This window comes from Megalobrama amblycephala, linkage group LG6, assembly GCF_018812025.1.
Source record: "Megalobrama amblycephala isolate DHTTF-2021 linkage group LG6, ASM1881202v1, whole genome shotgun sequence".
NCBI classification, from domain to species: domain Eukaryota; kingdom Metazoa; phylum Chordata; class Actinopteri; order Cypriniformes; family Xenocyprididae; genus Megalobrama; species Megalobrama amblycephala.
In genome coordinates, this window is record NC_063049.1 from 42,596,608 (window position 1) to 42,613,405 (window position 16,798).

Sequence of the window (16,798 nt, forward strand, 5' to 3'; positions counted from 1 at the left end):
TAGATGTGCCAAAGTCAGTGAGGGCACCGTCCTGGCCTGCTGTTTCTCCCCGTGCGGACAGATGTTCGTCACGGGCTCCACTCTGGGAGAACTGCACCTCTGGACGCGCTCTGTGGGGCCGCTGCACACGCAGAGAGAAGCGCATGATCTGGGAGTCAACTGCTGCCACTTCTCCCCTCAGATGAGCCTCGGTAAAACAGAGTGCTGTAGATGATTTTACTGCTCCCTCTGCTGGGGAGAGATGGGGTTTCCCTGTCGTGTTGTAGGAAAGTCTCATATGGCGGGCCGGAAGGTCCAAAAATATGGCTACCGACTTGTCGCGGGAATTCACTATACAATTGCCAGTAGCCACTGAGTTTACCACTGATAGGCCGGCGGTGCATCTGCATACACACTCTCCTCACGCAGCGAACGACTCACTTTCCTCACGCAGCTGACCACTGACTCTCCTCAGCCGGCGACTCACTTTCCTCACGCAGCGGACGAATCACTTTCCTCACGCAGCCGGCGACTCACTTTCCTCACGCAGCCGGCGAGTCACTTTCCTCACGCAGCGGACGACTCACTTTCCTCACGCAGCGGACGAATCACTTTCCTCACGCAGCCGGCGACTCACTTTCCTCACGCAGCCGGCGAGTCACTTTCTGCAGCCGGCGACTCACTTTCCTCACGCAGCATTAACTCTCCTCACGTTTCTTTTCAAATACTGTGATGGTGCAATAACTAACTACATCTACTGTAAAATTGATCATTTTTGTGTTGTAAATGTAATTTATTCTGAAGCAATATTCCCATCAATGTTCTGTAAACTGTTACTGTTAAGATGTAAACTGTTAATCATCAGATTTGTATATGCCCCCTTAAAGGGATAGGTCAATCAAAAATAAAAATTCTGTCATCATTGACTTACCTTCTAGTTGTTCCGAACCTGTATGAGTTTCTTTCTTCTGTTGAACTAAAAATATATTTTGAATGTCAGTAAACAAACAGCTGACTGTAGCGAGTGACTTTCATAGTAGGAAAAAAAAAATATATGGAAGTCACTGGCTACCATCAACTGTCTGGTTACTGACATTCTTCAAAATATCATCCTTTTTCTTTCTTCTGTTGAACTAAACTCATATAGGTTTGGAACAAACTAGACTGTAAGTCAATGATGACAGAATTATCATTATCATTATTATCATCAATTATCACAGGTTTAACGATCCCTTGAAATTGATTGTCATGGCATTTTTTTTTTTTTACCTTTATAAAAAGGTACTTTTCCCCTAACCTTGGCTATCAGTCTCATGTTAATTAGAATAACTCACTGTAGGGCTTTTACCGTTATTTTTCCACGGCAGAGGAAACAGAATCTGCATCAGAAGTGGCATTTAGATGCATGTATAAAATTGAATATGAATGTGCAAAACAAGCATGAAAAACACTGTTTAACAACTTTACAATAAAGATCTATAAAGCTTTTGTGGATTTTACAAATTATCTTTAATATACAATATTCTGAAAAAGTGACATTTCCCTTTTTGCAAAGTTCAAATGTTGATAAAATATATAACTTTAACTAAAGATACAACCATCACATTAGACTCAGTGAAACAGTCACTGTTTAGGGGCCCAAGCAGTATAGCTGTTGGTGCCTTGTTTAAAATGTTATTTGTAGTGAATGCTCTTTTGAATGGTGTTATCAAATAAGGAATCTGTTGTAAGCTGATTAAAAAAAAAAACAAACAAAAAAAAAAAAACATGAAAGTAGCGTATACCATAAACTAATGTGATGTTTACAAAAACAATGCAAATTTGAAATGTCAAAAATCTGCAGAACCAGTGTTTAAGCATGACAGCTGCAAATCAAAAATTTATCTTTAGTTAAAGTTATATATTTTATCAACATCTGAACTTTGCAAAAAGGGAAATGTCACTTTTTCAGAATATTGTATATATTGTATAAAGATAATTTGTAAAATCCACAAAAGCTTTATAGATCTTTATTGTAAAGTTGTTAAACTGTTTTTCATGCTTGTTTTGCACATTCATATTCAATTTTATACATGCATCTAAATGCCACTTCTGATGCAGATTCTGTTTCCTCTGCCGTGGAAAAAATAACGGTAAAAGCCCTACAGTGAGTTATTCTAATTAACATGAGACTGATAGCCAAGGTTAGGGGAAAAGTACCTTTTTATAAAGGTAAAAAAAAAAAAATGCCATGACAATCAATTTCAAGGGATCGTTAAACCTGTGATAATTGATGATAATAATGATAATGATAATTCTGTCATCATTGACTTACAGTCTAGTTTGTTCCAAACCTATATGAGTTTAGTTCAACAGAAGAAAGAAAAAGGATGATATTTTGAAGAATGTCAGTAACCAGACAGTTGATGGTAGCCAGTGACTTCCATTTTTTTTTCCTACTATGAAAGTCACTCTCTACAGTCAGCTGTTTGTTTACTGACATTCAAAATATATTTTTAGTTCAACAGAAGAAAGAAACTCATACAGGTTCGGAACAACTAGAAGGTAAGTCAATGATGACAGAATTTTTATTTTTGATTGACCTATCCCTTTAAGGGGGCATATACAAATCTGATGATTAACAGTTTACATCTTAACAGTAACAGTTTACAGAACACTGATGGGAATATTGCTTCAGAATAAATTACATTTACAACACAAAAATGATCAATTTTACTAGATGTAGTTAGTTATTGCACCATCACAGTATTTGAAAAGAAACGTGAGGAGAGTTAATGCTGCGTGAGGAAAGTGAGTCGCCGGCTGCAGAAAGTGACTCGCCGGCTGCGGAAAGTGAGTCGCCGGCTGGGGAAAGTGACTCGCCGGCTGCGGAAAGTGACTCGCCGGCTGCGGAAAGTGACTCGCCGGCTGCGGAAAGTGACTCGCCGGCTGCGTGAGGAAAGTGAGTCGTCGGCTGCGTGAGGAAAGTGATTCGTCCGCTGCGTGAGGAAAGTGAGTCGCCGGCTGCGTGAGGAAAGTGATTCGTCCGCTGCGTGAGGAAAGTGAGTCGCCGGCTGCGTGAGGAAAGTGATTCGCCGGCTGAGGAGAGTCAGTGGTCAGCTGTGTGAGGAAAGTGAGTCGTTCGCTGCGTGAGGAGAGTGAGTCGCCAGCTGAGGAGAGTCAGTGGTCAGCTGTGTGAGGAAAGTGAGTCGTTCGCTGCGTGAGGAGAGTGTGTATGCAGATGCACCGCCGCCCTATCAGTGGTAAACTCACTGGCTACTGGCAATTGTATAGTGAATTCCCGCGACAAGTCGGTAGCCATATTTTTGGACCTTCCGGCCCGCCATAGTCTCACACCCTGCATCCCAATGTGCATACTATCCATCCTAAATAGTATTGAATATTACTAGTGTCACATACTATTTAGGATGGATAGTATGCACATTGAGACGCAGGCACAGTCTTTTTTCTTTCAATATTGTTAAAGGATTAGTTCACTTTCAAATTAAAATTTTCCTGATAATTTACTCACCCCCATGTCATCTAAGATGTTCATGTCTTTCTTTCTTCAGTCGAAAAGAAATTAAGGTTTTCGAGAAAAAACTTTCCAGGATTTTTCTCCATATAGTGGACTTCACTGGGGTTCAACGGGTTGAAGGTCAAAATTACAGTTTCAGTGCAACTTCAAAGAGCTTTAAACAATACCAGACGAGGAATAAGAGTCTTATCTAGAGAAACCATCGGCCATTTTCTAAAAAAAAAAAAATTTTTTATACGTTTTAACCATAAATGTTAAAATCTTGATATAGTTATAATCTTGAACTAGCTCTCTTCTTCTTCTCTTCTTAGAATTCCAGCAGTGTAGACACTGCTAAGTGTATTACTGCCCTCCTCAGGTCAAAGATTGAACTAATTGTTATATACTTGCACTAGCATATTGTGTATGACAATTTAATTCAAACTTTGACCTGAGGAGGGCAGTAATACACTTAGCAGTGTCTACACTGCCGGAATTCTAAGAAGAGAAGAAGAGAAGAAGAAGAGAGCTAGTTCAAAATGAGCATTTATGGTTAAAATGTATACATTTTTAGATTTTTTTTAGAAAATGAGTGATGGTTTCTCTAGATAAGACTCTTATTCCTCATCTGGGATCATGTAGAGCTCTTTGAAGCTGCACTGAAACTGACATTTGGACCTTCAACCCGTTGAACCCCAGTGAAGTCCACTATATGGAGAAAAATCCTGGAATGTTTTCCTCAAAAACCTTCATTTCTTTTCAACTGAAGGAAGAAAGACATGAACATCTTGGATGACATGGGGGTGAGGAAATTATCAGGAAATTTTAATTTGAAAGTGAACTAATCCTTTAATCTTGCCACTAAATGCCCACTAGTGTTGTTATATACTGTCTCATTTTGAAGGTCGCGTTTGTCAGCTGCATAGGTCGCTTCATTTCAGTAAACTGAACACTATCCAACACTTATATAAAGAAAGACGGTGCACTTGTATTATTATGAATGGGAGAAAGTGTACCGCGCAATATGGCGGAATAAGTCCCGCCTTCTAAATAAGAGCCAATCCCGATTGGTAAAGTCATGTCACTGCAGTGGCCGTTAGAATCACCGGTTTCTATAGAAACAGTCAGTCCGCACTTAGCTTGAAAAATACAGTTTTTTGTCATGATTCGAGCGATTAGAAACAAAATTTATGAGACAGTTGTTGTCAGATTTCATTGGTGATTTCAAATATGAAATTTAATCGAAAGCTTGGTGAACAGCTTTAGAGAATTTGATGTTTCCCCATTCAAAGAGATAGGAGCTGTGCTTGCATGATTGTAATAGCTGACCGAGAGGCGTTTCAAAGATGGCCGCTGAATGAAATTACTTTTCTTATAGGAACACGGCACTATTTTTGAAAATAGGCTCATTTTCCAACTCCCCTAGAGTTAAATAGTTGAGTTTTACCATTTTCGAATCCATTCAGACGATCTCTGGGTCTGGCGGTAGCACTTTTAGCATAGCTTAGCATAGTTCATTGAACCTGATTAGACCGTTAGCATCTCGCTCAAAAATGACCAAAGAGTTTCAATATTTTTCCTATTTAAAACTTGACTCTTCTGTAGTTACATTGTGTACTAAGACTGATGATGAAAAGTTGCGATTTTCTTTGCTGCCGTACCATGGGTGCAGCAGGCGCAATGATATTACTTTGCCACTACATTCTAAAGTCATGCTTCACTAGGAATAATAGTCAATTCTATAATGGTTATATTCTGAAATAAGACTTACTTTATGACGTATGCGGCCAACAAATGTGACGCAGCCTTCGAAATGAGACACAACCATAAAAAAAAAAAAACATTTTGATACTTAATAAACCTTAAATGAAATAAAATGGAATATTAAAAAACTTTAAATGTAACTCGATGTACTAAAATAACAAACTATAGATGAAAAAAAAAACAACTAATAAAAAAATAAAAAAAATTAAATAAAAACTAATTCAAAATATTTTTTAAAATCTATAATAGTATCTCAGTAATACTGATTTACAGACTGACAAAGTTTGAATTTTTTTTCCCAACTGACCCTTCACAAAGACCCGCCCCCCTTAGTTACTGTTGCTATGTCCGACAAGCCATGGCGCTGTCACGCCACACAGAGTGAAAAATAAGTCGCGGAGCAAAGAGGACACTGACAACACGTCGACAGACAAGACAGAGCAGGTTACTTATGGTATTAAACAAAGTCCCAGCTTTCAAATTGTGTAATATTTAAAGAAATTCGAACAATAAAAAGTCGTTTTGTGGCTCTTTAATGTGTCGTGACAGATTGTTGTAGCGCCTCAGCTCAAGCGGCTCGTGAACTGATCATCTCTTCCTACTAGTTCATTTATAGCATCAAATAAACATGAATGAACATCAGAAGGAATGTTGTTTCAAACACGGAAAGACGTCAGTACACACCATTTTTCAAGTTCAAGTTCACAGAGGTTAATCTTCTAACTCCTGACTGCTTTGTTGGACAAAATGGCGGATTCGGCGTTATGATTGGTTAGATCGCTTGTCAATCAAACTCCCAGTGAAGCTGATGAAGCACATGGAAACAAAAATGAACTGTGCTGGGTCACTTGTCACTCAGTGTCTTCCTGTCTGAAGCTTTTGTTGTTATTTTTCCATAAATAATACATTAGAACTAACAAATATTAATAAACTTAAATATTAACATACACTTTGCAAAGTCAACAGTCAGAATTTAACTTGACTTTGAGCAAAAATCTGAAACATCTTGGCCTGTGCTTGCGTTTTTTGCTCTCCCATGTTTGCATGTGGATGAATGAAAGTGAATGGAGCTCAAAATCTAATCTGGATGGGTCAAAATATGTAATTTATTTATTTAGATTTCTTGTCGATAAACAAATGTCTGGCTAAACGAAACTGAAGTAAGAATTTAATGAGATTTTAAATGCTTTTGCCTCAGCCACATAGTCCGAAAAAGTCCTTCTGTTCACATCCATCTGTTCAGGATCAATGAAAGTAAATAATTATTGTTGTTTATACAGTAATTATATTCACATTTGTTGTGTGGTTAAATTACAGGAGTGATTATTGTGTAGTTCATATACTGTAATTATCTTTATGGGGAAGTCAAACATCATTATAATTTTGATATGTCGTTGTGTGTGTGTGTGTGTGTGTGTGTGTGTGTGTGTTTTCAGATGGCCAGACAATCAAGTTTCGATTGGCCTCTGGTGGGCAGGATAACCAACTGAGGATATGGATTATTTCCCAGCATGCAACAACAGGTACTCTTGCTCTCAGTCTCTAGTCAACCGGCACATTGCACTGTTCCCGTCCACCCTGATTCAACCTCAGATCAAGTTAAAACCGAGTGAATCGATGATTAGACATTAACAGGATCTGAAAGTGAAGTCAGCATCAGTCAGAAAATAGTACCTGTCACTGTGGAAAGAGAGGCAAAAAATAATAATTTTTGTTGTGTTGTTTTACTGTTCAGACTGCAAACAACTACATGCATATGTGTCGAATATGCCTAAGATCTAAAATATCAGATTTGAGAAGAAAATTGGATTCATGCTAAATTGAAGCATAATCATTATTAGGGGCCAAGCTCTGAAGTTGCGTTGGCACTTATTGTAATCGTTGGCGTTCTTCTTCTTTCGTTTCTGCTCTGGAAGTCTATGGCAGCCCATAGAACTGCACGCAGGACAGTTATGAAATTTGGCACACAGATAGAGGCCATTTTGAATTGTGTCCATAGCAAATTTGGAGTCTCTAACTCAGTCCCTCTAGCGCCACCAACTGTCCAAAATTGCAGTCACGTTTATGCTAATAAGTTTTGAACTGTAATAACTTTTATCCGCCATTTTGAATTTCTGAAAAACCTACTTTTTAGATCTCTTCCTTGCTCAGATTTTCATAAAAACTGAACTAGATCCATCTTTAGACCATGCAGACAAAAAGTTATGGAATTTAAGCCGATTTGTCAAAACGTTTTCGAAAAACGCGCAAACAAATTTTATGCAGCGCTTGTGAAAATAGACGTAAGGCTCTATCTCCTCAACGCTTTACCGTATTCAGACCAAACTTGGTCCATGTCATCACAAGCATGACCTGAGGTTACATGCTCCGTTTCGGCGCAGCGCCACCTACTGGTCGGGAGATATGAAAAATGGCTATTGCTTATAACTTCTGAACAGTTTGTCCAAAAATCATAAAACTGGTCTCATTCGATTCAGGGCATCATGTTGAGTTGAATAATTTCCAATTTTCCCATATTGGCCATTTTGGGCGTCGGCCATTTTTAATTTTGTCGTAAAATGCTGTATTATGAACGCCTTAGCGTATCGTTACAAAACTCGGTATGGGTCATTGGCATGATGGCCTGAAGGAGCTTGAGAAGTTTCGGACCAGTGCCACCTAGTGGAGAAAAAAAATATTTACATGCTTATGACTTTAGATGTAGTTCACTTATTTTCACAGGAGTTTCATCTCCTTAGATCCTGAATGCTTGCCGAGTCCAACGATACTTAACATGCTAGGTTTTGCCTTATGGTTTGTGCAACATGGTGATTTAGCGCTTAAAAAACTTTTGCGAATATCTTCGAAACCGTTAGTCCGATTAAGACAAAACCACTGTAGGAAATTCGAAAACAAAGGTCGCTGGCTATACGCTAATGCACAAATGTCAAAATTATGATATTATTACATAAATTAGTACATGGGTCATTTTTATTGTTCTCAATCTCATAGATATAAATGTCTATGACTCCAAAACGAAATGAGATATTTTCACCAAATTTGACACACACATGAATGGGCTCACTCTGAAGACACATAAAAAAGTGGTGGGATTGTGCCTCTTGGTGGCGCTATAATTGAACAAAACATGAAATTGCCATTAACTACAATACAGTATTATGATATAAAATGCTATATTTTACGACTGCATTGGTGTAGCATTGTGAAACTCAGTATGTGGCGTCGGCACCATGCCCTGAAGGCACTCAAAAGGTTTTGTGGTCAAAAGTTATAATGTAATTTAAAATAAAATGCTAATAGCTTTATATAAATGTGGCCTATTGTCATGATGCCGTGGGTCATGCTGAGAACATTAATGCCAATTTTGCTATAGTCAGCCAAACTTCCTGTCCGCCATTTTGTTTTTCTTTAAAAACATACTTTTTCGAAGTCCTCCTAGACCGTTGGCCCAATTTTAACCAAAATCGAATCATATCATCTTCAGACCATGCCGGGAAAAAGTTATGGATTTCATGTCGATAGACGAAACCGTATGCCACAGCAACAAATTGGTCACAGCGCCATCTATCAGTCAAAAGTATTTAACCATTAAATCATTATTATTGACTGTATTTCTGATTTTTCAGCTCTTTTGCCTAAAATGATCTTATCAGGTCTTTAATTGCTCATTGTTGTAGTTGGTCTGATGCTCACAGACACGTTGGCATGACTTATCATGGCTTCTTTTTGCTTGGCCCCTTAATGGCTGCTTGCAGCTGTATATATTTATTGTTTTACTTCTAATAGTTTTAGTGAACACCACTAGTTAAATCAAGACTATTTAATCCATAATCCTCAGCAGCAGGCGCCGATGTCGGCTTTGTCTGTCTGTCACTGTGGCAACCGTCGCGGCTGACTGTGCCACTGCCTGCTGGGACTGTTCATGCTCACTTTTGTTTTACACACACATGCAGATAAGCAGCAGTCAATCACAGGGGTTGCTGGGATATTGTGTCTCATCATTTCACAGGAAATTGGCGTGTGTGTGTGTGTGGAGGCAAAATATGCATGATGTTCCTATTCTGACTGACGTTATCAGTGACGCCAGCTCGCTTGTGTTTTAGAGTTCTTGATATTGCCTGTCTGGGAGATTGATTTAATTTAGTTCATCTGAAGTGAATTCTGATCTCAAGTAATTGGTTTAACGGAGCATCATGGTGCTGTTGAGCTGCCGCTGCGTCCTTGGCCACATATATTGCGTCTGTGGTCCCAGTGTGTATAGTTAACTGAAACTAAAACTAATATAAAAATAAAAATGAATTCAAAATATTAATAAAATCTGTCATAGTATCTCAATTATGCTCAGATATCACTGTAGACAACAGCAGTCTTCATTGCTTACACAGACATAGTAGAACATGTAACAAAACCTAGTGAGCTCCCTACAAAGACAGCATCCTAACTCAGAGGAAATGGTGTATTGTTGTGTGTCTTCATTCCCTCCAAATATTATGAAAGCTTAAAAGACCATTACATTAGGTGTCAGACAAAAAATATAGATTTTTTTTATCAAAATGATATTATTGTTAAACTATTTTCATTTGTTGCTGCACAGCATAATAACACAAATAATACACACAAAGTTATAAATACGAATCATTAAATATAATAAATAAAAATATATTTTTTTAAATTAAAATTAATAAATAAACCTTCTGCTGGAGCTTTTCTAGTATTGCATTTTAATATGGCTAATTTTTATATATTATAAAAATAGATGTACTATATTATATTTACATGTTTTATTAATTGTAAAATATTTAAAAAACAGTTAAAAAAATAATAAATAGTTTTTAAAAAGTTTTTAAATTTAAAATATACATTTTTTATTAAAGCAATACTAGTGTTAAGCTATTTACATTTGTTGCTGTACAGCATAACAAAAATAATACATGCAAAGTTATAAATATGAATCATTAAAAATAATAAATAAATACAATAAATAAAAATATATTTTTTAATTAATTTAAATAAATGCCTGTCTTCTGCTGGAGCTTTTCTAATGTCGAATTTTAATGTGGAATTTTATATATATTATAAACATATATCAACCATATTACATTTACATGTTTTATTAGTTGTAAAATATTTTTATTTACAGTAAAATACTGAAAAATAAGTTTTTAATTAATTTTATATATATATATATATATATATATATATATATATATATATATATATATATAGTGTTAAACTATTTACATTTGTTGCTGTACAGCATAACAACAAAAAATAATACAAAAGTTCTAAATATGAATCATTAAAATAAATATAATCAATAAAAATAAATAAAACAACAATAAAATAAATTTAAAAAGCAAACAAACTTTTGCCTGTCTTCTACTGGAGCTTTTCAACTGTCTACTTTTAATATATGATTTAATTACAGAATGTATTTATTTACTATATTTACTTCTATATTTACATATTTTAATAATTGTAAAATATTTTAAAACATTATTTGTTTTAAATCAAAATGTTCCTAATTAATTTCATGTATTTTTATCAATACTTTTCAGAATTGCATGAATTAAATGTATATTTGTAATCAAAATTTTTTCAGCTTTTTTTTGCACATTGGATCCATTTCATCACAATGCATTATGGGATTGTCTATTGCATGCTGTCTTAGTATTTGGTCTCTTAGAAAGCACAGTCTTTTAATACATCCTTTGTATTGGGACCTCACCTATGATCCCTTAAAATGGCAGCTCACTAGGTTTCAGAACAGAGCTGGATATTTTCCCACAATGCTTTAGTGTGTGTTTCTCCACAGGTTATGAGATGTCGCTGCTGTATACTCTCTCTGCTCAATCTGCTCCGGTCCTCTCCTGTGCGTTCTCATTTGACGGACAGCTGCTCGTCTCAGGGTAAGCCCCTCCCACTCAACACATCACTGCCACTTTCAAATACTATAGCTTACTTAACTTAAGTTACTTAAGTTTTGAATTTAATATTTCTTCCCTTTTCCTCTGTATCGTGCAGTGGAGCTCTTGAGCCATGTAAAATAATTCTGTGTGAAGGGACGTGATATTTGACAAATTATCACAAAATGCATTCAGCCTACTGCACTGTCTACTGCCTACTATACTGTATTATTTTATTATTATATATATATAATTTTTTTTTTGCAGTATTTATTATTTTAATTTTGACTTTTATTTATATATTTTTTATATTTAGTAATTTTAGTAGTGTTTTGTCATTTTTATTTGTTTTTTAATATTTCTATTTAGCATGAATTTATTTTCATTTCAGTTTTAGTTTTAAACTTAAACTTATAGTTGCCTAATTTTTTTAAGCTTAAGTGTTTCATCTAATATTTTATTTTATTTTCAGCTTTATTTCAATGAACAAAAATGATTTTAATAGTTTTTAGTTAACAATAACTACTCTGCTACTTAAAAAAAATAAAAAAAATAATAAAATATATATATATATATATATATATATATATATATATATATATATAGTATGTGACACAAAACACGCATTACACAGTTTGACCAGCAGAGGGATCTGTGGTGTCAGACTCTGATCTCAGTCTTGAAAACAGCAGTCATTCAAACACCAACAAAATCCATTACATGCTGGATTTGAACTATTTTAAGAGACAAAAATCTGAGCTCAGATGCTAGTGACAAACAACACAAAATGATGTAAATACAGATTTATCTTTGCTCTTTATTTGCAGGTCTGTTGATAAAACAGTGACGGTATATGACGCGGTGAGTGATTGCCGTCTTTATTTCTGTTTTGAGGTCATCACATCAAAAATAAATAAGTGCATCCATTAATGACACCAGAAAAATAAGAAAATAGGTGAAAAACTCTGACCTGCACAGTTCTTAATTAACCCTGGCTGAACAGCACTAAATGAAAAATCATGCACATTAATTAACCAAAGCCTTAATATATTTATATAATTACCCAGCTGAAGTTTGAGAAAGAAACCAAAGTTCAATTTATAGAAGAATTATGATCAATGGATGATTATTTATGATAAAATATTCCCAAAACTTGTGATTTGGAGTTCCAACGTAAATGTTTTGCCAAAGTGCATTTATGGTTTGACTTTAAAACCTACAGTGTCATCTGTAAGGGGCGAGTTATGTTTTTGTAAATGGCATGTGCTTAACAAGTTTATGTGCAGCCTTTCATAAATCTATCCATTTATCTGTCTGTCCCTGTATCTGCTTAATAATTGATCAGTAAGAGTGTCTGATTAGGATGCTCATGGTGGAGCTGTGCTGCATGTAGTTTAATTCACATTTCTCTGTGTGTGTGAACAGAATCATGGAGAACTTGTACACACTCTGACGCAGCATGACAGGTGAGTGTCTCATCTGCTGCTCTCAAACTCTCAGTATGAATCCAGAGTCTGATTCAGTTCATATCTCACAATTCTGACTTCATATCTAAACTCAGAATAGTGAATTTATACCTCGTAATTGCAAGAAAGGTCAGAATTGTTACATAAATGTCCTTTTTGTTTATTTCTTATTCTGGAGTGACTCCTATATTGTGCACAGTGTGAACCTGGACTAAGTGAACCGTTTCTGTCGTATACCTCTGTCTGTCTCTCTGCTGTAGATATGTGACTGCATGCGCGTTCTCCCCCTGTGAGTTGATGTTTGCATCTGGCTCTATGGATAAGACGGTGAATATCTGGAGGATTGGAGATGGAAATGCTCAAGCATGTAAGCACACACTTCTGCTTTTGTTGATCTATGAACCACATATGAATACTGACACTGCTGTGTTTGCCCTTCTGACCCTGGTGTAAGTGTTTAAACAAATGTTCAGCACAAGTCAAGCTTCAGGGTTAGGGATTATAGAAGCTTGTTTCCACCACTCAATAAAAAATAAAAAAGGTAATTTTTATCTCACAATTCTGACTTTTTCTCAGAATTCTGTGAAGTTATAAAGTCAGAATTGTGAGATATAAACTTGCAATTCTGAGAAAAAAAGTCATTTTTCCTCAGATTTGGGCAGAAAAATTCATATCTCACAATTCTGAGAAACAAAGTCATATAAACTCGCAATTGACCGTTTGCAAAGACCCGCCTCTTTAGTTACTGTTGCTATGTCCAACGACCCATGCTGCTCGAACCATGTTCTCACGCAGTGAAAAATACATCAAGGAGCAAAGAAGCACTGACTACGTGTCGACAGACATATATGAAACATGATATGAAACAAAGCCTCAGATTTTAAATTTTGTAATTTTGAAAGAAATTTAAACAATAAACACCATTTTGTGGCTCTTTAATGTGTCGTGACAGATCGCTGTAGCGCTTCAGATCAATGGCTCATAAACTGATCATCTCTTCTTGTTAATTTATATCATCAAGTAAACATGAATGAACCACATTTCAACCACTGAAAGACATCAGTACACATCATTTTTCAAGTTTAAGTCCACCAACGTTAATCTGCTAACTCCCCTGACTGCTTTGTCGGACAAAATGGCGGATTCTGCATTATGATTGGTTAGATCGCCTGTCAATCAAACTCCTTTGAAGGGTCAGTTGTGAGGAAAAAGTCAGAACTGGGTCAGTGGCACTGATTCCCAACAAACTATCCCATACCGGCGTGATGAATACGATCTTCAACTAGATGGAACTGGATTAAATATTTTGACTGTTGCGATCCCAGTCGGACTTATGACCTGTAACGCTGCCTGAATCATAATCGCGCACTGTTCGCTGTTGGCCAGAGGAGAACTGGCCCCCCCGACTGAGCCTGGTTTCTCCCAAGGTTTTTTCTCCATTTTAACACCTGTTTGCCACCTGATGTCACCTGTTGGAGTTTGGGTTCCTTGCCGCCGTCACCTTTGGCTCACTTAGTTGGGGACACTTGACATTTGATATTCAACAATGTTTTTGATCTGCCTTCATTGACATCATTGAATGCAAACAGAACTGAGCTGGATGATGACATCACTGTTTTCTCCAGTGCCGATATAAATTATAAATTAATAACTATTGATTTTTACAACGGAATGAATCAGTACTGAATTTACTTAAACTTGACAATGACACCATTTTCTTTAAGAGCTGCTGTGCAGCCAAAATTATTCGCCAGTTATCAATGTAAAGCTGCTTTGACACAATCTGCATTGTAAAAAGTGCTATGTAAATAAAGGTGACTTGACTTGACTTGGGAGAAAAAAAGTCAGAATTGCGAGAAAATTCAGAATAAACTTGTAATTGCGAGAAATAAAAAATGGGAAAAAATCTCCCTCAAAGAACTGTGAGAAAAAGGTCAGAATTTTGAGGAAAAAAATCTGAATTGTGAGATATAAACTTGGAATTGCAAGAAAAAAAGTCAGAATTGTGAGAAAAAAAGTCAGAATTGTGAGAAAATTCAGAATAAACTTGTAATTGCGAGAAAAAAAATCTCCCTTGAACTGGGAGAAAAAAGTCAGAATTGTGAGATATAAACTTGAAATTGCAAGAAAGTTAGAAATGCAAGAAAAAAGTCAGAATTGTGAGAAGAAAAATCTGAATTGTGAGATATAAACTTGCAATTGCAAGAAAAAAAGTCAGAATTGGGAGAAAAAAATTTCAGAATTGCGAGATATAAACTTGAAATTTTGACAAAGTTAGAAATGCAAGAAAAAAAAAGTCAGAATTGTGAGAAAAAAATCAGAATTGTGAGAGATAAACTTGCAATTGCAAGAAAAAGTCAGAATTAGGAGAAAAAGTCAGAACTCAGATTTGATTGTGAGAAAGTCAGATTTGCAAGAAAAAAGTAGGAATAAACTTGTAATTGTGAGAGAAAAAAATCAGAATTGCAAAAAAATAAGTCCGAATAGTAAGAAAAAAACATCCCCACCATATTACTGGAGATGTAAGACCGAGGATGGAGACTTAACTCATGCCCTCTGGTTTTGTAGAAAAATTCAGGATTTCTGGAAAAGAGTTCATGAATGATACTCATGTTTCACTATGTCCTCAATAGTTTTTATTAGGTGGGTGGACGGACAATGACATAAGAGACAAACATATAAGATACTGGGTACAAACCAGTTAAATGATTGGCAGACAAATAATCTTAGGAGCTGGAAGTCAGAGGAGGAGTAGCAGAACATGGGTAGAGTGGCTGCATTTGAAAATATATAATCTTATAAACTGATGGAAAAATGACATTTATTTCATAAGAAATGGTCCAGATTTTTATTGGAAAAGGGGCAGTAATAATTTTGTGTGAGAAACATGTTTACAGTCAAAAGTTTAATTGTGACGTGTTGTAATATGTATTATTTATTTATTTTGTCATAATGATTATTATTCTCCTTTTCTCACCGATAAATGCTGGAAGTTGCATTTATTGTATTGAATGAATTATATAGCCAAGTTGTGACCTCAAGCTGTATTTGGGTTCATCTTTGTAAGTTGTTGACCTTAATTAGACAATTTCATTATTTTGTAATGACGAGTCTTTATGTGGTTTTGCAACAGTTTGCAATGAATTTAATATAATCATTTGTGAATGTGTGAGCATGTAGAGTTAGTGTTTCTGTGACCCACGGGCATGTTGGGATGGCGCATCCTGCAGGTCTAAATCACTGCCAGGCTGACAGATGGCACACAGTCCGGCCTTTAGGCGGGCACCAGCTCAGAGCGGCAGCCATCCAAACATGGATTACAGACACTATGAAGAATCAAATTTTACAAGCTCAGACAGAACAGCTGCGGATCTGTTGTGCAATGATCCTTTATGACTTAAAACAATAGTTCACCCCCCAAACATTCTGCCATTATTTACTTAACATTAATCATGCCATTACAAAAAATATCATTATTTTTTTTTTAAACAGAAATTTTGAAGAATGTTTTCACTCTTATTTTGCAAGTAACAACAGTTCACATGACCACAACTACTACCCCCAAAAGTCAAGTTTGAAGTATTTTATTTATAAGAGATAAAGTATCTCTGTCTGAACACTCGATACTTAAGAATCACGAACGAATCGTGAAACTAGTGTAATGAGACGGTCTTTAAGAAACGTAACAGCCAAATAAAAGTGCATTAACACTATTGTGGTCATTTTAAATAGCCAGAAAAATGATCATGAATATTGAATATTATCACGCAACCCTAGGTCAGTTTCTCTCTCAGTGGGGTTACAGAATGTCTATGTACAGACGTCACATATTAAACAGAAATAAAAAATGGCATTCATTTGTGCTGAATGTTTTTTTTTTTTATATTTAGTGACCCATTTTCTCTTTATTTTTTAGCTGAACCATTGAAAACGTCAGTCCAAGGTACTGTAAGAGCTTCATGTTCTCACCATTAACATTCACAAATAAAACCAAACAAAGAAACGCATTAGCCCTAGGTCTATATTCATTTTTATTAAATCAGCATATTAACAGTAAAGTTGATATATTTGATTAAATGTGTTTTGAAAGAACAAAAATGGGGATATTCACATACTCATCATTCAAGAAAAAAAGTCAGAATTGTGAGATATAAACTTGCAATTGAGAGGAAAAGTCATAAATGTGG

The 16,798-nt window shown here is 35.8% G+C and overlaps 1 protein-coding gene across 3 annotated transcripts in view; it reads left to right on the top strand.

The window, feature by feature from the left end:
- The window catches only part of LOC125270774 (WD repeat, SAM and U-box domain-containing protein 1-like), a 34,130-nt gene that overhangs the window by 2,664 nt on the left and 14,668 nt on the right, over positions 1-16,798 (top strand). For all 3 annotated transcript variants that reach the window (XR_007185465.1, XM_048194705.1, XM_048194704.1), the window contains exons 4-10: positions 4-191; positions 6,676-6,762; positions 11,055-11,148; positions 11,973-12,006; positions 12,571-12,611; positions 12,872-12,978; positions 16,528-16,554. Coding sequence is in view for 2 of the 3 variants with exons in the window: in XM_048194705.1 (XP_048050662.1) it covers positions 4-191; positions 6,676-6,762; positions 11,055-11,148; positions 11,973-12,006; positions 12,571-12,611; positions 12,872-12,978; positions 16,528-16,554 (578 nt within the window). In the remaining variant the exon portion in view is untranslated. The remainder of the gene's footprint in view (positions 1-3; positions 192-6,675; positions 6,763-11,054; positions 11,149-11,972; positions 12,007-12,570; positions 12,612-12,871; positions 12,979-16,527; positions 16,555-16,798) is intronic.